General features: G+C 35.4%; 1 protein-coding gene across 4 annotated transcripts in view; it reads left to right on the top strand.

Annotated features, from left to right (window-relative positions):
* Positions 1–27,468, top strand: part of LRBA (LPS responsive beige-like anchor protein) — a 410,948-nt gene that overhangs the window by 166,764 nt on the left and 216,716 nt on the right. For all 4 annotated transcript variants that reach the window (XM_055700881.1, XM_055700879.1, XM_055700880.1 and 1 more), the window contains one exon: positions 2,512–2,678. In XM_055700881.1, the coding sequence (XP_055556856.1) occupies positions 2,512–2,678 (167 nt within the window). The remainder of the gene's footprint in view (positions 1–2,511; positions 2,679–27,468) is intronic.

Below are 27,468 nucleotides of genomic sequence, written 5' to 3'. Positions count from 1 at the left end.
TTATTTGAGAGAGGGAGAGAAATAGAAATCGCTTCTTTTTTGCTGAATATTCAGCATGTATCATCATGGATAGGAACCACTGAACAATTGATGAGCCACCTGTATGATCAAAGAAGATTTTTACAAAACTTGCTTAATGTTAGCAACTATACACACGTGTGCCAGATATTTGGCAGAATTGTGGCTTCTTTCTGTTCTTGTTTGTAAAATATGTACTGTGAAGAGTGTGCTATGGTTAAGAGACCCTCCTGGAGTGATGTTATAATTTTATGGGATTGCGGTATGTGGTAGTCTTTTGGTGGGTAGTTGCAAATTTCTATTCATATTAAATGTTGAATTTGCTGAAAAGTGGACTCCTATACATTTCCGTTTTGTAACAGGCTAATGCTGTTTTCATGGAAGTTGTCAAGACAATAAAATACTATTTTTGCCTTCATTTGAATGCCACAGCTACACTTTGAAAATCTTTCTTGGTATTTAATGAAGGATGTGTTCAAAATTACATCATAAAGAGACTTTTTTTTAAAAGGGGTACAAGTTCATTATACCTTTTACAAAACACTCTAGTTTGATTTCCATTTTATCATGTTTTAAGGTCAAATGTGACTTTAATGTTCCATAAAGAGACAGAGATTGATAATGGGGAAAGAATAACCCTCTAATGTGATTTATATCTATGGATTTTGTGTCAGATATGAAAAGTTGCTCTTCAAATTGTAAAGGAGGATCCATTAAAGAGCACTTTAAAACATTTTACTACTTAGCTTACCTTATACACTGTTTTTAGAATTCTGCCCTTTCAGGCAACTTAAAAATAACAGCATATGAAACATTTACAAAGTGCTGAAAAGAGCTCAGAATCATCATGAGTGCAAAATAGATTAATGTATTGGAAAAGACAGCCGTATTTAAAAACAGCTAGAAAAATCTTCTGTAGTGTTGGTTATGATTTAGCCATCTCATATTTTTGTGAAGAGGGGTGGCAGAGTGCTTCTTGTAGGAGTACAAAAGCCAATTTTTGATGACTTGGAAAGTCAGCTGTGCTCATTCTTCACTCCTCCTGGATGTCTGCTCATCAGGTGAGCATTGCTCTAAGCTGTGGGAAAAATTATGAGGAAATTTGCAAATATATTAAAATTGTTAAAATGCCTCTTTAAAATTTATTCATCTGTTAGTGCATTTTTGTTACCTGATGTCTATGAAAATCTGCACAACACCAAATTTTATTTTACATGTGGTTTTTCCACATTCTTCCTATCTTTCTTTCACTTTATACGACATATTAGTATATACATATACATAAATAACATTCAAAGTCTGCCTATTTTTATTTGCAGCAGTTTTCTAATGCTTGTACATATAGATAGATTTATATAGAAAAAGCATTGCTACCATTTTAAATATAAAAAGCATTATGATACTGTGCTGTTATCTAAGCTCTAAGAAATAATTGTACCAGTGTCTGTATCAGCTGTGCTTTGCAAAGAAAAAGCAATTTTTTTTTTGTTGTTAGGCAGACATTTGTGACCATTCTACTAACTAGATCATAGAATAATCCAATCATTGACAAAGGCTGAAATGCTTTGTCTGGCATATGTGATCTGTGGAATTGCCAGATGAAACCTGAAATTAGAAACAAGAAGTGCTGAAGTGGGGAAAAGCCTTTATTGTTTCTACCGATATTTGAATTTGTTGCGGGTCTTCATGTACAGTGATTTGATGAGGGAGTGATCTAAATTTGGTGCCATTTCTTTGAGTTTTGTGCTAAACAATTTTTCAGAAGATCAACAAACCCCCAAATGATCAGAAAATGTTGTAACAAAATCTTTTGTAGTTTTGAGTTTTGTTTCTAGGTGGGACTTTCGGTCCTTACTTGCTAGTAGTTGGGTTTGAGTACCTCAGTAAACAGGTGGTGATTATACAACAGGTGTAGTACAGCTAGGAAAATGGTTTACTTTCCCTTGCTGGCCTGCAAATGTGCTCAGCTCCAAGAAGCCATCTGGTAAAGATTGGTGTTGTCTTTAGACATATTTTTTCTTGTGTCTGTCTGAAGATATGTAGATTTTCTCTTTAGTTTTTATAGTTATATATTTATACAAACAATAGTAAACAGTTGGCTGCCCAAATCTAATGAGTCATAGGAATGCAGTGGCCAGCTCGCTGGTGTTTGTTATTCTGAAACTTGCCTCTTTGTTTTTATAATGCTACTCTGTTGCAAAAGTGGTGGTACCTCTATGTTTTAGTATGCAGTCAGGCCACTAACATGTTGGCATGTGCTAAATCATGAGTGTGTATACTATGTCGTTAAAGAATTAATGACAAACCAAGATCCTCTGCTTGGTGCTCTGGACAGATTTACTGTGGGCAGCTGCACAGTGCCCAAATTCTCAAACCTGTAAAAAGGGGTTAATTCTTATTTCTCAAGGGTTTTGTATAAGTAATTAATTATGAAGTTCCTTTGGATGGTATAATTAAAATGCAAAGTAATAAAGTCTTTATTTTTTTTCCTAGTCACTGTGTGCCCAATATTCTGCAGACAAAAGAGAAGAAGAAAAAATGTGTCATCATTTGATAATGGCGGCAAAATACCGAGACCAGGTGACAGCAACTCAACTAATACAGAAAATTATCAACATTCTGACAGACAAGCATGGAGCGTGGGGAAGCTCTGCCCCAAGGTAAGGCATTTTTTGAGTATTTTAAAATATTTTTGATAATTGAGTTGTGCTCAGCTGTGCTCAGGTGATTTGAAATAATGCCTTATGGTCACATTTAAAGGTAAAAAAGATTTTCCAGGGTTTTCTTGGTTTTGTTTTTGTTTTTTTTTTGGTTTTTTTTGTTTTTTTACCAAAGTAATACAAAAAAAGGTAAAATAAATGTGTTAGTGTTTAGGATGGGTGAATGTCAAAAGTAGTGTTTTGTTAGAGTAGTAAAACCCAGGGTGATTCTCTTCTGACTTTTAAACTTTGCTATAATAATGTGATAAAAATTATTCTGAATGTATAGATCTATCGCTATTGGTTACCTGAAAAATCATTTTAAAAAGTATTTTCTTAGAACTAGTTTTCTTTATGGAGCATTATATGGTTCAAGACTGAACCACAATTTAGTAACTTATTTTCTTTTCTGCCGAGCTTTAAACAAACAAACATCTTTTTAAGTTAAAGGGAAAGTATGAGTTATGTATTAGTAATTTCAAGGTGAAAGAAGTACGGCCAGATTAATTCTTCTTTTGGAATTCTCAGTATGTGCTTTCATTACAATGATACTTGTCTAGTTTTAGCACAAGTCACAGCTAGTTTCACTTGCAAATCTAAAAGGCAAGTTCAAGTCCTGGTAGTACATCCTTAATTAAGGCTTAAGAGTAACTGGAACATATGTAGGGCTGGACCATAGCCATGTTGAATATGTTAGTACATTGAGATACCGTTATTTGAATGAAATGGAATAATAAGCATGAGAGAAGTGAGTAGACAACAAACTGTTTTTCCCAGTAACCTTTATTCATTGTTCAATTACTGCTTGTTTTCTGGAGAGAAAAAAAATAATTCCCAAGCACTAACAGTTTCTATAATGTACAGTAACATAAAGAAAATGTTATGAATAAAATTTAACTGGAAGTGTTTATAAATTGAGTTGTGATATTATGGTATGGAATGTTCGTTTACCGTAAATGCCAATTTGGGGTTCTGGGATATAAGGTTAAAGATGAAAAGTCAAAATAATTGTTTAATGCTGTATTTCTTCTGTAAAGTAAATTATGCTTAAATACAAAAATGCTTTAAACAAAAAAAATTATGAGGGTGTAAAAACAGCAGTCTTTCAGCATTTCTAGGAACTTTTAATTACTTAATTCCATACAATTGTAAAGTAAGGCTGGTATTACAGTTGCCTAAAACCAGATTTCTTTAAGTATTTTGTATGTCTGTAATTTTGGTGAGTATATACCTTGTGGTTTTGCCCATCTGTCTGTTCTCTGGATTAAAAACTATCATTATTGTCTTTTAACTAAGAAGCAGAGAATCCTACTCACTCTGTAGGTGTGTTTTGCTTGTGATAATATTGGTGTGGTTGGTGAGGGAAAAGTATAATTGATAAAATATTCCATGCTTGAAGGTTAACTATTTTCTGATAATCCTCAAATAAGGTTTATGTAATCAGCTTGTAAATTAAAGTACACAAAATGTGGACATGATAATTTCCATTTTATAATAATGATTTGCAGCAAAATGGAAATATCACATAATGCACTTTGCAGCACACTTAACATAATTCTAGAAACTAAAATGGCATTAGAGACAAAACAAAATCTCTTTATGGGAAAGGCAGAATGCATTTAGTTATCATAAACACATAAAAGTAAATGTATGCAATGATTGTAATTCCAATGAAATATTTTAGTAAGGGGGCTGAATTAATGTTTTCTGGCATATGTTGTATTTTGCTTCTAAATACTGTATTAGTTTTTTCTCATGTAAATTTAATGTTTTTTAATATTTGGTTTGTGGTATTTTTGTTTTTCCTCCTCCTTTGGAATCCATATAATTGCTTGTAGCCATGGCTCTGAAGGCCTAATACTTTCCCATTAATGTCATTTATTTTGTTTCAATATTGATGGCTTTTCTAATGCCATACGATCAGTGGGCTGCAGTGCTGGCAGCTGGCCTGGGATCGGCAGTGGTTTTAATAAATCACAATCAGACCCATGCCATTACATCAATATTTTTAGTCAATTATAGAGAAGGTCAGGTGCTACATTCAGTATAGGAGCCCCAGCATGTGGCATTTGAGAAACATCTGGTACTGCAACAAAACTGCAAGCCAGGGAAAAAAAGAATCCAATTTATCCTATCTAAAGAGACCAAATGAAATCTGCTGCTTTATGGATAACACAATGATCATTATAGCCATTTTGAACATGTTATACTTGCTAGACTTAATACCCTTTATATAGACATATTCCCAAAAGTTTCCATTCAATAAAAACTGAAAATGAAAATATTATTTTCTCAGAAGCAGATGGGAATTGTTGTTTCCTCACAGCAGGCATCTAATATCTTTTGACACCTAGTGACCTGCCTGAATGCAATTTGTGTCTTAATATCCAGCTTACACCAGCTTTTGCCACATGAGAGAGAACAAGCAAGCTTTTTCCTCGACTTGAAGTCCTAGCTATTGCCTTGGCAAGCAAAGAAAGTATTCCTTTCTCAGGGCTCTGATATCTGTATGCCCTTTACTGTCATTGCATTTTTTTTTCCTCTCAAATGCTTAGAGATTTCAGGAAATAATGGGACAGACAGGTACCTGTTCATCCATACATTACTGTCACCTGGAGTGAGGCTCAGGTGAAAACTGAGAGCGCCTGATAAGAATGGTGGAATAAGCAAGAAAGAGGCCACAAATGAACAGAGTGGCAGAAGTAATTTTTTTCTGGTGCATAGAGCAGGCATTGTGTTTATTTGGGTCAGGAGACAAATCATCTTTCATGTAGATGACACCTGGTAAAGTGGCTGAATGTAAGAAGGATGAGGAGAGATGATGGAGAACACTGGATGGAAGTCTCAGAGGACATACTACCCTTTTCTCATATCGTCCTTCATTGCATTCTAATAGGCTGACTAATGTACCATGGAAATTCACTCTTGGTATTAGAGAGGAAAAGGGTGGTACTCTTCTCAGGAAAATGCATAGGTAGAACTGCAGACATAAATTATTTTAGAAGCAATAAGGTTTAGGAATTTTTAAGAGAACCTCTGTATATCAAGATTCCTGAATGCTTTTGATTAGTTTGGGAGCCGGAGTTTAGGCTCAGGTTTCGGTTGCTTAAGAAACTCTGTTTCAGATTGGGCGAATGTGTTCTAATGGATGCCCTCGAGCAAGAGGCGTCTCTGCCTTGGAGACATTCATCTTTTTTCCTGTGTCACAGGCTTGCTGGTAAAATCTTTGTGATGCTCTCTCCAATTTTTCTTCAGTAAATCAAATCTTCCTTCTTTCAGAAAGATGAATGCTGTAAGGTTGGGGTGTTATAAAAAAAAATCAATGCAGACAAAATTGAAACAGTATGCCTCGCTATTGATTGGCCTTGTGAAATCGAAACTAACAGCTTTGTAACTGTTCCAGTGGACAGTTAGCTGACCTGTAATGGACAAACTATCAATATTAGCATTACTATTTTATCTTGTAGTATGTCATTTTAGAATCCAGAGTCCAAGGAAAGAGGGGGGATGAACTGAATTTTTAATGTTACTTATAAGGGCTTATTTTATTCTCGTCCTCCCTGCAGCTCTTTGCAGATGACAATTACAAATGCATTTTGCTTTTTGGGGTGGGTTGGGGGGAGTTTTTTGGTTGTTTTTGGTTTTTTTTTTTTCCCTGAAATTTATATTTATTTCTGTGGCTGCAATATTTTTTCACCTGCTCTTTTTGAAATTTGCTATCAATTGCGTTTTCAAAGAATGGTGGATTATTATTCGAAGAAAAAAACACTAGACACCATGTTAATAGTTTTTCTGATGCTTTATTTGCACAAAAATTCAGGTCTGATGTTCTGGAGCATTTTTTCTTTTTCTTTTTCTTTTTTTTTTTTCTCCTTTGAAATAAATTCTACTGTTGGATTTATTTTTAAAAATAAATATTGAGTATGCTCAACAGTGTCTCAAACCACTATTTTGTGACATAGGCATTGATACATAGAATTTTAAAATTGTGTCCTGAGAGTAAATGTGACCTGATGAAGATATATAATTTTTCATCAGTCTTAACTTCTTCAAATGCTTTTATTCTGACTCCTAACCCACCCTGGGGATTTTGCATTTGACAACAGTGTAAAACAACATTCATTGCTCTCTGCGGAGCTTTAGTGATGCTAAGAAATTCTTCATAGCCAGAATTGACAATAACATAGCAAGATGACTTAATAAACCTTAGCATGTTCCTATTTGTGTTGTCCTTGAAAAGATATAAGACAACAGAACTTGAAGCAAAAGGAGGGGGTGGGGGAAAGGCAGGCATAGGCGACCACTGTAAAGGAAGTCAAGGATTTTTTTTTAATGGTTTCTATGAAATCAGGATGAATACATGCTTCTGTTTAAATGTAGTACTTCTGTGCTCCTTTTTGTTAATCTGTGGTTTCTACATTGAATTCAAGTGCTATGGATGATTAAAGTTGCTTTCCACCATTACAGTGAGAGATCTTGTATATTTTCATGAGTTAAAATGCTAACCATTTTGGGGTAACTTCCATTAAAGTTTTGATCATCTAGAGGGATACAGCTTTACAAAATGTGCATTGATAAATAAGCATTTCAAAAGCTTTAGATCTCATGGGTTGTGTAATTTCTCTCACCAGAGAGAGGGTGAGACTCCTCATTTTCTCTCAATATTTGCCTGTGTTGGCAGAATTCAGATTAGGTGTGCCCAGCTTCCATTGTGGCTTTTTCCAAAGAGGTAACTTTTGAGGTAGAGCTAGATTTGAAAGGAATTTTATTATTAAATCTGAAGAAAAGATTTATGTATTTAATTTTTAATGCGGGCCTAATACTGAAGGGCTGTGTGCAGTTTTCTTTCAAGAAGGGGCACGTTGAGAGTTTTAATGAAATTTCATTCTAAAGAGGTATGTTTTAGTAGAGGTTACAAGATTAAAATATATGAAGCACTGTCACGCATGAGACTGAATGCAACGGTATCAGAGATAAGCATTTTCATCTTCTTCCATTCCACAAATTCTGTTGTATCTCTAGCTGAAAATCTAATTTAAACAGTTGGTTCAGGTAAAAATAAAACAATTATAATCATGAAAGAAATATCATTTTAGAGGTTCCATTACATTATCATTTGTTTGTAACTTTAATTTTTCAGTACCTGTAGCGATGCTATTTTTTAGCTTGATTTTGCAAAGTAACAAGGTCATTATAGAACAGCTAGTCTCAGAGATGAAGTTGGGCTGTAGTAGTACACACTCATCCAACAAGCCAAACTCTGTCTTTAACGTTTTCAGTTCAAAAAGGTGAAATTTGTAGAGTAAAGGAAGGTGGTTAGTGAAGTCAAAAAGTTAAATGCAGTTGAAACCCAGGATTTTCTTAACTGCAAACATTTCTGGAGTTTGCCTCTTGATCATGAAGGGTGAATGTGGATCAGGCTTAACTTTATGAACAGTCTTTTCAAGGAGAACCTTGGGAATAAGTAGGGAGCCTACAAAGTTTTAAAGGCAAACTGTCTTACCCATAAAGAAAGATGCCTTAAAACATATTAAGAATGTCTTAAAACATTATCTCAAAGGTTAAAGTGAAAATGAGAAGTTAAACTGCTTTAACCTTCCACAGCAAACTAAATAAATATACAAGGACCTCATTTAAAACTTCAGGACAACAAGGAAAGAAGACTTGATGCTTCTGTGATACATCGTGGAGCAGGGATGGAGTCTTGAGCTTGTCCACATTCTAAATGAGTACTTTAGCTCAACTCTTTTTTTTAAACCATTGTAATGAATTTGTTTCAGGCTTTTACTGTTCTGGTCATGTTCCATGTAGTTCCAGTTGTTGAATTCATATACTCAGACTTACAAGCAGTAGCGGTTAAATGGGTGGAATGTATTAATGGCTGAATTCACACGATGTTCTCCTGAGCCATCAGTAGAACAATGGAGGCACATGTCTCCATTACTTCTATAGGGATTTTTTGTATAATGTGAAGCACTGGAACAGAAGTTGAAATTGGACATTGACTATGAACATAGTGTTATTGTGACTGAGTTGCCAGTAGGTCTAGGCTGGTGTTTTTTCTAGTGGCAGACTGTGTATAAGAAAAGCCTTTACCTTGCTATCAACTGAAGTAATTTTTCCATGACTGTAAAGAACCTTTTTTTTTTTTCTTTCTTTCTTTCTTTCAACTTGGGGCTCAAACTGAAGCTGATTAGGATTTCCAACTAAATACTGCTTTGGTAATATATGTTGTTGTTATTCCAAAACGTCCTTATTTTGCTTAGAACTTTTAATGAAGAGCTTCTTGATCTATTTGGGACAAGGAAGGAAGAAGCAGTTTGCTTACCCATTAATAAACTGGTGATGGGTGGGTTGCATGCCTGTGAAAAGGCAGGTATTCAGATTCCTCTTTTATTGGAGACAAAGTAAGGGGGTTTGGAGATTTTTCTCTGTGGGGTGAGGTAGTAAGTGTTTTTTTTTTTCATCTGAGATCAAATAATTGAGGAAATAATTTAATTTTCATCTTCCACAGACCATATCAGTGCTTAGACAGAAACATGACTTGTATACGCAAAGAGACATTGAAGAGTTTGTATTAGTGAAAGGACACAACGTACCTGAGTTCCATAAGAATTAAAATGAATCCCCCATGAAAACAGGCAAATGGAACTTCTTTAGTAGTTCTATGCAGAATGATCTTTTCATTTTTGTGACTCAGTTTTTCCTGTGCTTAGAGAAAAGTAAACTTAAAAGAAGACAAGCTTATGTTCATTGTGCAAACACAGAAATACTTTCTAATTCTAACAGTGCAAAAATTCTGCAATAAGATCTTGAGAGTGAGAATGGAAAAAAAAAAAATGACTGCACATGTTGAGATTGGAATCAGATGTCCATTTTGATGTGGATGATAGTTGAGAACAAAATGCACTTAATTCCGAGCTAGGAAGGAACTAGCTTTGACAGTGGTGGAAGAGTTGTAAATGACAAGAATGGAAGATAAAGAATTTGGTTTCAGAAATGTTTACCAACAGGGCTTTGAAGACATGGTGCCTGGGAAAAAAGATTGAATTGGGTGGAAAGAGAGGAGGGTTGGAGGCTTAGTATAGATGGGCTAAAGTGATTACCTAGGTGAGAGGCATAAATGAGAGAAATACAATCAAAACTGAGGTCTTTGAAGCCACCTATGAGTAGAGTAAGGGTTTCCAGTAAAACAGAACACAAAGCCTTCCCTGAACAAGGAAAGGTTTGCCAACCTAGCTATATTGACTAATCCTCAAAATGAGAAGTGGAGGGAGGGGAATCCCACCCCACAAATATAATAAAAAATACTTCTCAAATGAAATGAATCATGCCTTGGGACTTTTTTTATCCTAAATTATTTTCTTGCATCCACTAGCTACCATTGTAGAAATGACATTAAAAGAAACACACTCTCCCTCCCCCAGCTTTAGTATTTATTCTATGTATTGCTGTTACGCTGTCCAAAAGCCTTGCCTTGCTAGCACAAAGACGGATTTGCTGATATGCTCAAACTGGTATAGGTAAATTACCAGGTGCTTTACTTTCTGTGTGTCTACAGCCATAGAGGTACTATATAATTACACACAAAATGTTTGAACACAGTGTACGTGCTATACTAGTAAAACATAGATGCTGGAGATGAAATGTGCTGGTGAAAGACGCTGTGGAGGTAGTAAATTTACTGTTTCTTTAATAGCTTAAAAAAGAAACTTCATCTTATCCTCTATTATTTTTACAAATATAGCTAGTACTGTAACTTTTCTATATATTACCAACAGACAATTGCTCATTCAATAGTTTTTTCCAGGAAGATCAAGCAAAGTTTGGAGGCCTTAGGTATTGTAATATGGGAAAGCCAGATTGGATTTTTCTATCCCTTCAGAAACCCAATGCCTTCATCTGCTTGATAGTTCTGCTAGGATAATTTTGTTGTATGAACTTATCTGTAGTTTATACCACAAATTAAGAATTTTTTTGCTTTAACTTTAGGCAGCTCCCTAAACAAGTTAGAACACCTCTGCAAAAGGTCATTATGGCCAGTGTAATTGCATCAACAGCTCAGGCTGTTGCCAGTGTTGGTCAAGAATTGGATCTTCTCATATTTTTTGACGAATGCAGATCATCAGAAGTATGCAAGGCGTGCAGACTGGACTGGTCAGTAAACAAAATCACAGTTAGTTGATACATCTGTATTCCTGCTAGGGCTTATGTTACATAGCAATTTACTGGTACATCTTTTCAGTATGATAAACTTAAGAAAAAGGTGAAGGGGGACATGCACAGTGGTAACACTCAAGGAGGCAGTATCTTGACAGCCTCGTGAGGATAAGGTTTTCAGAGAGTATAGTAAACAGTAAAGAGCTCTGGACCCATACAAGTAAAAGGAGGTGTTTAGTTTTAGTTTTTCTGGAGTTTATGTTACTGTTTAATACTTTAGAATGATTACTTAGAAGTTATATCCTATGTTATTTTTTACTTCTGCTTTGATTAGTTAAAGAATTTAGAAATAAACTGTAAAATAAATGGACCTAGAAAAGAGTGACATTACAATAATTAAAAAAATACTTCTGAATCTAAATTTTGGAAAATTCCATTTTGCTAATATTTTCTGTGTAGAATTAATTTTCGTGCTGAAGTACTGCCTCACGTAGGCAAGTCCAGTACTGCAAAGAGGGTCTGAAGTAATGAATCTGAAAGAAAATGGAAGTGTTGTGCAAAACAGAAGTGAGAGAAATCATTACAAAGTCATTTTGTGATAACATTTACTTTTCAAAGGCTAAACATTGTTGTTGAGATTAACAAGAATAACAGTAATGTGACATGTATATGAATAGCTGAGTATATAAGAGAGTTGGTAAAGTTTTCCATATGCTGTGGTACTGCTTGACTGTATGACCTTTCAAACTCTGCTGAAGTAGAAGTTTTCAGAGTCCTTTTAAAATACACACATACATATATACATTTTTTTTTAGGAATTGCATAACTTAAAAATCATTTTAGGGCTGTAATCTGACCCAGATAATTTCCATACAAAACATTATAAAAATCTGTGTAGTTACTTAAGTAGAGGAATAAAAAGAATCTGGTATTTTAATTTTTTTACACACTTGGATTTTTGCTTTCCTCTCCATAAGCCTGGTAACTTCCTGCCTCAACCACGTACATCCCAAAACACAAATTAAAAAAGGAAATAAATCCACATTTTTTTTCAAAGCATTAAAATTCTTAATTTTCTGTGTTTATATCTTAAAAAGTGAAGTTTCTTTAAAATTGCAGAATTAAATTTGTATTACAGCAATGCGTATTTTTGTAATTCCTGCTTCTGAACAGAGAATTACTAACCAGCAGCTGGCAGGGTGCTGCAAATGTAAGTTTCAGATCTTATTATTGCAACTAATTATTAGGAAACAAGGAAGGGCAAGAAACTTCACATTAAGAAGTACAGAATTCTACTGTTTATACTTGTTGAAATGAATCTTTACTAAGAAGAGGAAAAAAAAATATTTTTTGATGTCTGATTTTTCCAGGAGGTCCACCTGATGCTTGAAAATAAACTTAGTGGGTATCAGCAGCTGATTTTTTTTTCTTAGTATTAAGACAGTTTATCTTAATCCAGAATCAGCATAAAAGAAAAAAAAGGTTGCTCAGCACAGTGAACTACAAAAAGCAAGAGTGTAACTGAAAAAGCAAACAAACATGGAAACCTTAAATGCATACCTACTGCTGTTGATCTGTTTGTCTCACGTGATGCCTGCATTTAAACTAATTTTGATTTTTGCCATACGAGTACTAAAATTTTTTATCATTCACATTAGGATTATGGTGCATAGTGCATCTGTATCAACTAATTTATTCTATGGAAATAAATAGTTCTAGTACACTAGCCAGCATCCTCATTGTTCTATATCTTTTATCCCAGTATTTTAATAAAGTAAGTTCAAAACATCGAGTGGAAACATAATTTTTATTTGGTAGTATTTTAGCTTCTCTTTCCCCAAGCTGCTGAAACAGTTGGGGGTGAGGGGGAGGTGTTTAAGTTCTGTCAGTGCAGGTCAGATGTTCCGGTTCGAGTTAAGGTTTTTTTTTGCTGTCCTAAGATTTTTGGGGTTTATTACATAGTAGTAAAGACTGCTTAATAAAATTTTGATTTATCCTAGCTAAAGTGTAAATTTAGGCAGTATCTTTTTAGTTGAGCATTGGAGAAATTTAAAGAGGACAGAAAGGTAGCTGAGCTTTTAGTGTTGTCAGCTACATAGCAGTCTGTTTTCTGGCTGTATAGGAAAGTAATATATGCTAGATTTTTCATATCTATCTATCACATATCAAGGTGATTTTCAGAATATTCTTTTTGATGAGCATATTTTCTTTGCATGTTTTTAGCAGTGTGTTTCGTACAATCTGCCTTTTTGTTTACTATGTTATAGAACATATGAATGGATTCGTGCTAACATAAATTTCCTACTATGTGAATGTGCCTTCATTTGAGGTTGTCTTTCTGCTGTTTATCAACTTAATCAATTAGATTTATTTTAAGGTTACATGTTTTCTTCTGTTACAATTAAAGTCTTTAATCCACCTATTATGACAATTATGTTTAAAAACAAAACCGCATGTGTTCCCAGACAAGTATATTTTTTTCAAGTAGAGAGTGTGTCCCCTTCCTTCTCTACCCTTGCTAAGCTTGGGGAACTCTTTAGGGACTTCGGTTTGGGATTACTGAGAAGTACACATCGGGGAGGTGGAGGCTCTGCATCATGCACAGATGGCACTTTTTGGTTTGTATCTTTGAAGGCAGTTTTGTGGGTTTTTTTCTACCTGCCTAGACACATAGGACACACGAAGGATCTAGGGTATTAGTTTATTTGTCATTTCCCATGGAGCAACATGGGCAGAAACAAAAGGAGAGGAACTGGCATGTAACTAGCAAGTTAGGGAAAACCATCAGTTTCTCTTACTGGTGCTGTGCTTTTCTGTGGCTGAGTATGTGCTGCTGAAAAGATTTTACTGTACAGTAGAAAATTAACAGTAGCTAGCCTAGTTTACTGTGAAATCCTAGGCAAAATAAAGCCGTCAGCATCTTTGTTTGGAAGTACTTAGACATTTGTGACTGATGTCCTAATTTAACCTCTCCTAATGAAACAACAGCACATCTATGTGATAGATACATTCAGTACTGTTTCATTTACATCAACTCCTGCATCATGTGTCTTCTGCATCATGTGTTCCCTGGTGGGGTTTTTGTGGGTGTGTCATCCTGTCCATTGTTGTTATCCCCCGCTCCCCTCCCCCGGTAGCTTTAGGTGCTAAAGGAACCATCAACATGGACAGAGGGCAGACTTTGCCTCTGCCCTCATCAAGTGTGTTATGGTTGGTTTGGGTTGTTTCTTTGGGGCTGTTTTTTTCTGAAGTAGCAGGTACTTTTTTTCAAGTGTTCATTTTTTTCTAATTCTTGCAGCATACCTTGCTAGCAAACAACAGCTACACAGATTGCATCTCCTTAGCTTTTCTTTCTTTGGCTTTTCTGTTTTTTCCTCTCATACTTCCCATTTGTAACTTGGAAATGTGGACTGCTATTTCTCTAATTCCCAAATTATAGCCTTCTGAAAGAAGATACAGCACATAATTGAAACCAATGCATTCTTTACATTTGTATTGTCACACGAAAGAGATTTTTTTTTTTATGGTTTCCCATTATAATTTTTGCTAATATAAATAACTATTAGTTAGGAGAATACATTGTCTCATAACATAAATGTCTGATGTCTCTAACATAAGACTGATTTTTGATATTTTATTATTAGATTCTTACAAATGGATGATGGTATGCTGGCTTATCCATATTATTCTTTGGATTGATTTTTAATATTAAAAGACATGAATTGCATAATTATTTATTTTTCAGAAAGTGGCAAGATGGGTAAAACGTGAATGTTGGTAGTGAACAGTATTAACTTAATGAGGTGAGCAGGTTTGTAGGTGAAATATCAGGTTTTATATTGCTATTATGTTCTAGATTTATGTTGAATTAAAACAATTGTAGCATAGATCTGTGTGGTGTATTTAGTAATGAAGTTGTCACCAAGATTAAGTGCAAAAGCTATTATTGAGTTATTTGGTACATGACTTAGCCTACTGTTTCTTCAGAATTTGGGGCTCTATATTAAGTACTTTCTTATCCTTCACATGTATAAATCTCAAGTATTTTTGAGATAGAAGGTTGCTGAATACTACTTACATTCTGATAAAATTTGTTGTAGTAGGGGAAAACAGAAGTCAGTCAAACATTCTTATAATTCAAAATCCGCAAACTGTGACTTTCTCTGTCACAGGAGGGTTTACAGTCCATTACAGTCCAATTTGGTCCAACTCAATTTGGTTCAAAAAGTTGATCCCCTCCCTTAAAAAAAAAATAAATCTTTCCTATTAGTATGAAATTTCCTAATGGAATCACAGAATAATTCAGATTGGAAGAGATGCTAGGTCACCTCTGCCTAGCTGAAACAGGATCAGCTGTGGGATCAGATCAGGTTGCTAAGGGCTTTATACAGTTGGGCCTTGAAAACTGGTTGGATGGATGGAGACTGCACAGCCTTTCTGGGTGGCCCATTCCACTGCCCGACTGTTGTAATAGCTAACAAAAAATAAAATAAAATCTAATACTGCTGGAACTTCTCCATCTCAATTCAAGTCTATTGATTCTCATCTTGCCACCATATGCCTCTCGAAGAGCCTAACTCTGATGGTATTATGGTCTTGATGGTATTGGCAGGTGCTATTAGGTCCTCCTGAGACTTTCTCTTCTGCAGAGTGAGCAAGTCCTGTTTCCTCAGCCTCTCCGCACATGGCAGGTGCTGCAGTCCCCAGCCACCTCGGGGTCCCTCTGCTGGGATCATTTGGGTTTATCTGTGTTTTCCCGTGTGAGGGGTGAAGACTATCTGGATGCAGTCTGATGAGTGCCGACTAAATGGGGATCATTTTTTTTCAGTCTTCTGATTGTGCTCCACTCGGTACAGCCCAGGATGCTGTTGGTATCATCAGGCTCCCGCAGGGCCCGTTCAGCAGAGCAGCTCCCCGGGCAGTCATTCCCGGCCTGTATTCCTGCGAGGGGTTATCATGTCCCAGGTGTAGGGCTTTGCATTTGTCCTTGAATGTCATGAGGTTCCCATCAGCCCATTCCTCCATCCTGTCTAGGTCTCTTTGAGCAGCAGGTCTGCCCTTGAGTGTATCAGCTGGTCCCCCTCAGGTTTGTGTCATATGCAAACTTCATGAGAGTGCCCTCCCTGTGGTACTAATATATTTTAAAAGTCACCCTTCTCCCAGCTAAAAGCAATACATGTATCTCTTTTCTAACTTGAATACTGCAAAAGAATATTTTCTCTGTTACATGCAGTGCATTCATCACAACAGGGTGTAAGTAATGGCTGTTAGCTCAGTGCAAACTATGTGATTACTTACATCCTTACAATCTCGGCGCTCTGCCTTGCTGTTCTTACTGCATTTCTTTATGCTGTTAGTGAGAGATGCAAAACATGTAATTGCAGGCTCATCCTCAGTGAATATGTGCTTTCGAATTTGTTGACTAGAGTAGCTCATCCAAACATAAAAAAGCTTAAAATGAGCTCAGAGCAAAACTCCTGTATGTAAAAATGCTTTTCAGGACACTGAAGGATTTATTTGTTCCATATACCTGTTTAAGAAAGCATTGCTTTTCCAGAATAAGGTCAAGATGAGTCTCTGATCGGTATCTGGGAGGAAAGGAGGAATCTATTTTCAAACTTTTTTTTAGAACTCAATTGTTTTTTTGAGAGAACAATATCTGTGGAGTATCGATCGCCTGTGTCCAGTAGTTAGTCAAAGGCTATCTCCTTTGACTAACCCCTTAGCGTGGTGTCATCCTCCTTCATGTGATAGATTGTTACAATCTCAGCCAGTGTAATTACACAGTAGCCAAGTGGGTCATTTATTTCTGTACCTTCACCATTTACCAAAAATCTCCTTTATCTTTGGAAGCCAGCTCTTCCTTTTGCAGTAAAAGCAAAATAACGGCACATAAAACATTAGAGTCTAAAACTAAGGGCTTGAAAAATAACCATAAGACTAACTTTAAAAAACTGTTCTACCTTTTATGAACACCTAGTATACTTTTTAGCTATCTTTTTTTTTTCTCTAGTGTCCTAGAGAACAAAACACACAAAGCCAATTCACTGTTTTTCATGTGTCTGGTAAACACTACTTTTTATTTGTGAATGTTTTAGCTTTTTTTTTATCTGTTAACACTAGATGTTTTCACTTGCATGAGCATACTGTCTCCCCTACCCTCCCCCGCATCAGCTCTTAATTTATGAAGTGCAAAAGCTCCTAGAAGCACTGCTACTTTTTCTGTTGATGACAATGAGTGAAAGTATTAGATATGTCTTTTTGAACACAGTTGGCATACAAAGAAAAGTATGTTGTTTCAATTTACATGAAATTGTAGATTAAATTTGAAGCCCGTGATTCTATGATGTACATGTCAGAGAGGAAAGAACCGTAACCATTTCCATTGTATTTCCTTAGGACTGTTTTTGAGGGGAAGATCGGGAAGCTAGCATTGTTCATATCTATCTCTGTTTGGGAAGAACATGTATTTTTATTAAGATGAGCATAAAGTAAAAGAACTCTGATCTTGACTATGTTACTTTGCTGTTCCAGGATGAATGATTTCTCCTTTGGGCCCAGCCTTAAGGCTACGTGAAAGTCAAAGGCTAGGCTGAATGCCACATGCGTTCATTTTCACTGGCTCTGAATCTACATTACCCCAGTTCTTCCTGTTACCATAATTTCCTAAGTACCATAATATAACCAAAGTAATTGTTTGCAAATAGGAAAGGAATCTAGGGACTTAAGTATTCTGTAACTTTTTTTTTCCCCTGTTATAATTTAACATTTTTCACCAAAATGGAATCTGGGTTTTGATACAGAGAGGAAAAATGTATAAATTTAAGATTTTTCTATTAATATTAAACTCTCAGGACTTTATATGATTGCCACTTTTTGGTTTATATTTATTGCTTTTGGTGTCCCTATATATTTTTCAGAACATGTCAACGTACTAAATCTTTCCAGTCTGACATGTAAGCCAGTTTATGTATGTTTATATTTGAACCCTGTGCTGAGACAGCTTTGTGACCTACAACCTCATTCTAATCTCAAATGTATGACTTGCATCTCAAACTCAAACATATTAGCTAGGGTTTTTTTTAAGGGTAGTTGCAAATGGGTTTCAAATACCTGAGCTGTCCTGTAGTTTGGAGTCTTTTTCTAAAATTAAATAATGCCTTTTAGAATTGGATTTTCCTGCTTCTATTAAGTTACTGATGCAGCCCTTTGTCATATACCCTCTACAGAGCTCTATTCTGGGATTTAGGATAATTTATTATATTTTTGTGTACAGAATCTTGAGCCATCTGTAGGAGAAACCAAACCTAAAACTAAAGATCCCACTTCTTGTTCCCCAAATTAGAATTCAGTAGCAGTGTGCATGTAAATATGTGCAGATAAGTAGTAATTTATTTCAGACCCTTCTTTTGTTCCCTGCCTCTGTATCTCTAATTTCTTCTATTCTGTTGTGTGTCCCGTTGAAGGTACTCTGTCTTTGTGTGCTGCAGGTTATCTAAGAACCTTCTCTAAAGGAGACACAACAGTAATTTTAAGAGTATGTTGGGTAGGCTACATGTATGAAAATATGCTAATAAAGACGAGTGTGGCTGCTTGCTTTATTCAGCACCCCTAATGCTTAGTCTCTTTAGTATATAAAACGCTCTGAAGTATCAAAAGGAAAACGAATTGCCATAAAAAGAACAAAGAGATGAGTATTGCTAGATGAGTATTTGTTCTTTTCTGAATCTCCTACTTAATATTTCTCTTTAAAGATTTAGGTAAATGTTTATGAAGAACCTTTTTTCATCCACAAGATTGGTTCCAAAATAGCATTACTTGTAGTAGTAATACAAATAGCTAGTACTACAAAAATAGAGGTGGTGTGACACATAGAGGAGAAAGATAGGTCCCATTCAAGCAAACTTCAAGAGATGGTTCTTCCTAAATGAATCTTGACTAAGGTAATAATAACCTCTTTTTTTCAAGAGAAATTGATCAATGCTGTTTCATTTAAGTAGTGGAGAGTAACTGAAGCTGCATAAGGGTTGATAATGTTGAGAGATGCTTCTAGGTTTTTTTCTTCCTAGCACACTTACTCTGTGTAAAAGACGTACATGTATGTGTGACAGTTTACATGTGATCACAGCCTTCCTTGGTTTGAATCTCTTCTGTCTACTCCACTGTTAGTGTATTACCAGGTGACAGTCCTCTTCTTTACATCTTTCTGTACTCACACTGGTTTTGTACTTCTTTCTCTGTCCTTGGATGCATGCAGTATTCACATTGCCTTGGAACCAGCTGACCTGTTTTCCAAGTTTCTGAATGCACCTCCCTAATAAGTTTTATCATCCTTTATTGAGGTAGTCTACATGTGACTTGGGACCTGTTTATTTGAATCCATGCTGAAATGTTGCACTTAATAGAGGTGGTGTTGAGGACAAGCATTACAACAAACATACAATCCTGGTGATATTTCATGGTATGAAAATCTACACGATTTGAGAGAGACAAGATAAGGCAGTGAAGTGATGTTCAAGAAGTCCTCAGTTATCAGTGATCTTATTCTAGGACAGTATTCTGGTTTCTGCTTTTCTGGTTTAATCATCAGCTCAGTGTTTCCTCAAGATGTAGAGTAAAAGTATTACATTGGTACTGTTTTAAAAAGTAGGTTCATAAATGTCAAACCGTCTTTAATTCCTGTGGAGAAACTGATTTTTTTTAATTTATCTTTTGTTTTGTTTTTTTTAAAGGAGAAAAGGCTACGTATTCCAAAATGTTCCCCAAAAGCTCTTTAACTGTTTGGGTAAACACAGAAAACCAAAATAAAATATATATTAAAAACAAAAAATATTATTTTGTTTTGCGGTTTAGATATAGGCAAAATTATTATCTTAATACTAATTTCTTTATTTAGACTCTTATACTGTTTAGTGTACTCTGATAACCTTGCAATAGGATAACAGTGACAACCTGTATTTCTTACAGGACTCTTTAATATAGTTTAATGAGTGTTATGAGAGTTTTTTGCAATATGAAATCAGCATGTTGCATTTTTAAGTTGAGTTTCAAGTTACACTGTGTACAATATTCCATTATTTATTGTGTCTGTAGTCAGAATACACACTATGCATGTGCATTACGGTGCAATAATTAGCATATAATTTTCAACGTTTCAATGAACTTCTGTCATAAAGTTTAAAGAGATTTTAATTGCTAGTAATCAGGATTGCATGTTAATAGGCTGTAGATAATTAGGAAACCATTTGCATTTCTCTTCCCACAAATTTTCTTAGTATTTAGACCCTCACTTAATACATAACTTTTTCTCAGGAGAGTTGGATAATCCTATTTAGTCACAGTAATAATAGATACCCATTTTTTTTCTTAAGGTTTTCTTTCAGTTCCAATGATTTTGAAAGGATTACACTTTTGATTAGTCAGATTTACTGATACTGGATGTACAGTATTTTCCCTCTGACTTGTAATAGGCTAGAACAAACTCAGTTGTTGCAGTAATAGTAACATTGGTTATAAATTTGCATTCCTCTATGGTAGTGAAGATCCTTCTGTTTCAATTGCTCCAAATGTTGGAGAAAATATTTAGCAAATTAGTATGTGCCCAGGAAAATCCTCTTCCTTACATATTTGCGAATATAGTGCTGGAGACCTAGGCTGTCTATACCCTCTTTCACATATGTGGTACACAAAAGAAATACTTCTTTGTCTTCCATGTCTGAAACTGTTTAAATAGCAGAAAAAGTCTGTAATATTGTCACCACTTGATTATTTAAGGTGTTTTGGATAAAGTTGTATAGGTAGAAGTTGTGCATAGTTACGAAGCAAAGAGTAAAGACATAAAATTGAAATAATTAAGGCAGCTGTTTGTTTGGTGTAAGGCAAACAGAGAGATATGTGATGGTTTTAATGTTCCTGAAGGAAAAAAGTAATAGACTATTGCAAGGTTGGTGGTTATAATAGCACCTGAATTCATTAACAGTAGGTGGGGCAGAAGACACCTCCTGAGGTTTTATATTAGATGTTTAAAGATCCTATAGAAAACTGACCATACAAGGAGAAAATACAGTAAATTATTCATGCTAAAAGTGTATTTATTTTACAATATATTGTAGTATATTTCAAGGAGTGGTCATAAAAGATAACTCTAAACTATTCAGATAATTGTGTAAGAGTGAATCCAGTGCTAGAAAGAAGTCAGATAGTAGTAGCTACTATTAAGCTTTGTACTTTTTGCTGTGGATTGCCTTAGAAAACCAATTACAAATAAGTGAGAAGATTCACTGAAAAAGGGAAGGGTTGCGGCAAAAATATTACAAATCTATAATGTTCTTGTAAGAGAAAAGGTTACTTTGTCCCTATATCAAGGTTTTTAAATGAAGGGCTAAGTAACTCAGTATGTGATGGCCATTATGGCCATATTGAGTGGCTCACAATATGTAGAGCATCGTACAACATCATTGTGTGTGTTGCACAACCCAAACTGGGAGAAAAATGAAATGGCTGATGACAAAGGTAGGTGAAATTTTAGCATTGATCTTCCAGATGTGTTATATTTAATTCTGTGTCATATGAATTAATTGCTTGCCTTGTTCTGTTTTTTTTTAAAAAACCCACATTATGAATAGCTGACATAATGGTGTGTGTATATAGTTAGGTTGGACAGTGATAAAAAGAGTTCAGAATAACAATGATAAGCAAATGAAATCAAATAATTTGCCTTCCGTTTCACAGATGTGATCACCGGTTTCTAACTTTTCTTTGTCAAATACAGCAGAAAGCCTGTGTTACTTTTGTTGCAGTGTACTGTTAGGACAACTGTAGTTTGAAATGGAAGAAAAATTCCTGCATATGTGTGTATCTCATTTTGCCCCATTTGTAAAACCAGCCCAAGTATCTGTCTGGTGAGACTTTGTATGAAGGATGGAAAAAAAAGAAAATCTCTGAAGGAGAAATGTTGAGACTATCTTGTGTGCACAGAATTGCCATAATTTCCAGATTTTCTTCCACTCCCATCTATCTGTCCATTGCAGTCACTGGAAGAGGTGATTTAAAACTTTCCTGGTGTAGGATTTATTCTGATCTATTTCATGCCATTCCCTGCTTAGGAGAAAATACTAGGAAATTTGCTAAGTCAATATGGTAGCACGGCAAGGTGTTTAGCATGTTTTGTGGGGAAGCTGGTATCCACTTCAACAAATTACAATTATATTTTTGGTTGCTCCAAAGCATTATTTTAGCAATAAGGAGTTTGTTCCAAAAGACAAAGAACAATCATTGTTGGTATCACCACACTATTGAAAGCTCACCCCGGAGTGTCAGTGGATGTAACAAAGGCTAAATCACAGACCATGGCACATAGCAAAGGCTAAAGGTCACAGTGTCACTAGACAAGCACAGAAGCAACATCCTCATTCAGAACGGCAGAATCTATGGTAGCTTTAAAAATATGGTTCTTACTCAGCACATTGCTTGCAAGTTAAGAAGTTGCAATATTAGGCTTTTTCATCACAGTGTTAGAGCATTAGTGTCTGATGGTTTTGAAAGAATAGCAAATACAGAATTAAATCAACAGACTCTAAAATACTGTTTTGGGCTGCTATCCATATACTGGGAGAGACTTTAGAAGACTACCTCTTAGTCATTGACATAAGTTACATAGCCTGATTATGGCAACATACATTTCTAGGCTTTACTTGAAGTTGGAGGTTTTCTTTTTATAATCGGGTTTGAGGAATATGCCAGCAGTTTAAAGGATGGGGTTTTAAAAACACACTGAGCAAAACATGGCATGCACCCAAGAGCTGCATTTGGAATACTGTATCAAGCCTGTAAGCATGTGGCCAGGAGGAGAATTTTGTTGTGTGGTTCAAGTGAAACATGAAAGCCATGGCACTTGATGTTAGAGTTACTGGGAATTTTCAAGCTGAACCTCTTGCTGTTGGAATTATTGCTTCTTTGATTAGGGTCTTTTTAATAAAATAAAGCAATTTTTTGTTTGTTTTGGGTTTGGTGCAGAGGAGGAAAATGAAGCATTTTACAGTTTTAATTAAACGTACAGTTTCTGTACTTCCAGAATGGAATGTTTTGTTTGATTTTGAAATAGTTTTTCAATTGTTTTCAAATAACAAGTCAAGGAGTTACCAAGATAACTTGATTGAATCCAGTGTTTTGAACAGAGTGTGGTTTTTTAACATAATTTTATTTTGCAGGACATGTTTTTTCAAAAAGTCTGATTACATTCCAGAAAATTCTGGAATTTTTGAAAAAAAGAAAAAGATGAGTGTGGTGAATGTGGTTTCTGCCAATGTTAAGTAATGACTGGTTGTAAAAGAGAATTCTTCCCAGACATTTATTTAGCACTCCAGTTACAATCCCTTGGGATGACAATGAGCAAAATATGAAGATGACCTATTTTGCATCCCAAACAGCTTGCAAATGAAGTTAAAACAGATCAGGCAATAATTGAGGCCCACTTGGATAAACAGTTCATGCAGCTGTGTTATATGTACATTTTAAAAGCATTAACTCTTTTTTTTCTTTTTTCTTCTTTTCCCTTTTGATCAATTGTTCTTGCTAGTTTATGAAAGCCTGAAAAGTAGACTTAGAAATTAGTTGCTCAATAGAATTATTTCTTTGTTTTGTATCAGACTTGAGAGGAACGTATAAAGAAGACTTAAAAGTAAATAAATCAGATTTTAAAAAATGTTTTGCAGTAATAAACAATGGATATGTCTTATATCTATCATTAACTCCAGGTTTTTATTAAAAGTGTTTGAAAGTTGTCAGTGTTCTTTTGAACTCATCACAAATTGACCTGAAAGTGGGTATTTCTGGCAAATCTCAAATATTCTCTCTCCCCCTCGCCCTGAGGTTTTTTTTTTATTGCTTGTGAACAGTCTGGTGGAAGAGCAGGGTTTGCACTTAATTTCTCTTCACTAGATCTGTGTATTCCATATATGTGTAGGTTGTAGCATGACTACTGAAATGTTTTTCTAAACTATAAAATAATAGCCTCAAAAATTTTGCCCGTATATAACCTTTTACCTGTAGGCCTTTGCCTGTCACACTATACCTATTAACACGGGTGAGACAGTGATTAGAAGAGAGATAATTGAGTCTCTCCAGTCTGCAGTGATCGCAGCTGTTGCTGATGTTCTTGTCCTTTGCCCATCATACCTTTCCCCTGCCAGAGTGGAGGTGGTCTGCTGCATGCTGAGCAGATGTTTCTCCTTTGCATAGTTATCTTTGGAGTGCCTTTATATACAAAAATCAGATTGCACTGCTACTGTCACTTTTATCTGATGAGAGGAAATCCCAGACGAATGAAGCTGGTTTTCTTTTCAGGCAGCTAAGCAGCGTTGCTCAGGGGCATGTTCTCTTTCCTTGCTTCTGTTGCTGCTCACTGTAAATGTTTTCTTTCTGGCATGTTTCTTCTTTAATCCCCCTTTCCCTCTTTGACCCATATCCTTAATCCCATTGGGTTTCTTTTGAACTTGGTTATTTCTTAGTTTTCTGGTACATCTGTCTGCTGTAACTATGAATCGTTTGCCAACACCACATTTTCATCATATTCCCTGAATGTCTTTTTCCTCCCACAGTTTGTATTGGAGTACTTGAAGAGGTACAGGGAAACTTTCTGGGACTGGTCATTCTTCAACTTTGTGATACTGTGTCATTCTTTACTTCATTTCTTCTTTTTCTTCTCATCTTCTATTTTTAGGGGTCTTTTTGCTTTTTTTATTTGTTCAACTTCCTTGTGCAATTGGTCATTATTCTCTCAACAAGTAAAAAACTGTAATGACAGTGTATGAGGTGATATAGATAATATGGTCCTATATGTTAAATTCACCAGATACACTCATCTAAAGTGTCCGCTTCCTATGTGTCTGAAATGATTTGTTTCTCTATTGCTGTACAATAAATAAGATTTCTTCCCTGATTTTCTGGGTAAGCTGTTATAAAAGTAGCAGTTGCTTATAATGTCTTGTGAAAGTCTTCTGTGCAAAAAGCCATCATTTCTTCTTTTTGGTGGCTCCTATTTTCACTTGAAAACTATATATCACACATGTATAATTAGAGGAGGAGAACTATGGAAAAAATGCAAGTGTGATATTTTTGAGATCACATTATCTTTGTGATGCAGGAGTTTGCTCACTGGTGTCATTTTCAGCTGACTTTTCACACTATCCTCAAAGGTAATCATAAACACAGTCCGGTGCTCTAGTCTGTAGAGATTAGCCTATTTGAAAAACAGCCTTTTTGTTATTGGACGCAGGTAGATGGCTATGAACTGTACCTAAATTATTTTATTCTGGGTACTTTCTTGTTGGTGGAGTAGGTGTAGATAATGTGGAAGAATAAAACTGCTACTTTCTAAATTCATGTTTGCCTGTCATGGTAACACAGCCGTTTAGCATATCCAGCATCTGAAAGAAGTGATGGTCAACAGCATCAAAGCAAGCGGCTGGGACTTGCTATATTGTGTTCTGTGCTGTATGCTGTGTTTCAGGGAGACGTGCTTTGATCTAGATTTCAGGGCGAGCCTTTCATCCCTCCCTCTCTACAGACTGCTAAAACAAGTTTAGCTATGATCTGTGCATGCTCGGTCCTACTGTTAATCCAGGTTTGAATAGTGGAATAGTTAGATATTTTTATCTGCTTCATTTGATGGCTAGTGCCAGGTCTTTCCATTTGGGACCTTTATTTATTTGTTATTCATACATGAAATGCGCACTTCTAGTAACAGACTTGATGGTGTTAAAGGATGTTGCAGTTCATTGATATAGTATATATGAATTGCAGATACATGTTTATATTAATAAGATAAATTACTGCCGAGGAACATAAACATGCAAACGAGCTTTTATCATCATATTCTATTAAATTTTGTCATAAACTTCTCATTACCTACACATGTGAAGGACTAGCCAAACCATGCACAGAGAATCAGTATAAAAGCTTGAGTACCAGCCGAACCATGAGGTGTACCTTTCCTATGCGTGGCCAGAGTGGCTCCTTCTTTTCATGTAAGGTAGACTACAGCAGTGTTCCCCCAGAGCATATCTCTTCAGGAGCTGACTACTGCATTCAAGAGAGGAAAGTAGGAAACTGAGGGATGTGTGGGCTTCTGCTGTTCTGTTAAGGGGGTGCCTTTACACAGTATATATGCCCTTGATTTTCTTTAGTGAATACAACTTGCATTGACTGTGAAATAGAGGCTGACTAGTGTTCTCCTTATTGTAGATATGATGAGTCTTAATACTTCTCTGTTGTCGTTCCAGTCTCCCTAGTACTGCTGCTTATTTATTTGTTTTCCTATTCTCATGCCCAAACCCATTTTTCCTTCCATTTCCACTTTTGAACGTGCAAAAGTTTAAAAACTCTACATATATTTGGTTTTTAATAAATTCCAGCATGAAATACTAGTTTCAGTGCAACTTGCATACCTTCAACTAACCAAAAATAATTTAAAATAAATTAAAAAAAAAATGGTTTAAAACATTTTAGGTTCTGTGCATTCAGAGGATTTATTCTCACTGGTTTAATTGATTTTAATTTTGTTTTTTTCATTCTCCATTACTTACATAGCTCATCTTGCTAAAACTATGCTGAATTTTTAACTGGTGAACAGCAGTAGGAAGCCATTAATGTTATAATGCTGAGGCCAAAAGTAAAAGTGGTCAGAAATTAAGACTAGCAGTAAAACTCTGCAAAAACAAATCAGAAATATCTTGGTATTTAGATGGCCTTTATGCTGTTTCCCTTGGTTATTTCACTATACTCGGGTGCCACAAAAAGACGTTGCAGCATATTTTAGTAAAGTTATATTACATAGATGAAATTATGATTGTGTTATTTTTGTCAGTAAATTTTTGACAAACTTTGTGGAAGTAAAAACTGTTCTCATTACTGCAAAGGGACAGTGTTACTTGAGGTATTTTTGATAATGCAGGACACGGTATTTGGAAAGATCAACAATGTTACATGGTTTGGGATAGTAATCCTAAAAGAACAGCAGCATTACTTATGTTCCACTGTTTTAAATAGTGACAGTGTCAGGATGGGTTTCTTTAAATGAATGAAGTTTATACAGGACATGCCATCTATAGTATGACTGAATAAACATTGATTCTAACCTTTATTCATGAAAGGCAGTAATCTCAGGCTAATGCCGCACTTAACTCTGTACTTTCAAAATGATTTGCCTGATCTGATAAATTATGCAGTCTTTTATTTTGACCTTGTAACCTTGTAGAGTTTACTCAAACTGACTCCACAGTATTTGCCACATTAGCAGTATAATGGCTGTAACCAGTTCTTGTACTACATTTCATTCCGCAGCAAAAAGTAAACACTGGGCCATGAAAATTTATTGATTCAATTACATGATATACACATAGTAGCATTTGAAAAGTGTTTTTGGGATTAAGTCATTACATATCTTCTGTTTGGTCAGAAGTCTGAAATATATAAACAAAGAAGCAAGCAAGTATTGAGAAATATAAATTCTTACTGTACGGTAGAGTGTGCTGTTAGACATCAATCTAAAAGTTGTTTAGGTCAAAGAACAAGCCAGACATTGAACCCTCAT

This window comes from Falco cherrug, chromosome 1, assembly GCF_023634085.1.
Source record: "Falco cherrug isolate bFalChe1 chromosome 1, bFalChe1.pri, whole genome shotgun sequence".
NCBI lineage: Eukaryota > Metazoa > Chordata > Aves > Falconiformes > Falconidae > Falco > Falco cherrug.
Note: the sequence above shows the minus strand (reverse complement) of the source record. Positions and strands in the feature narration are given on the sequence as shown.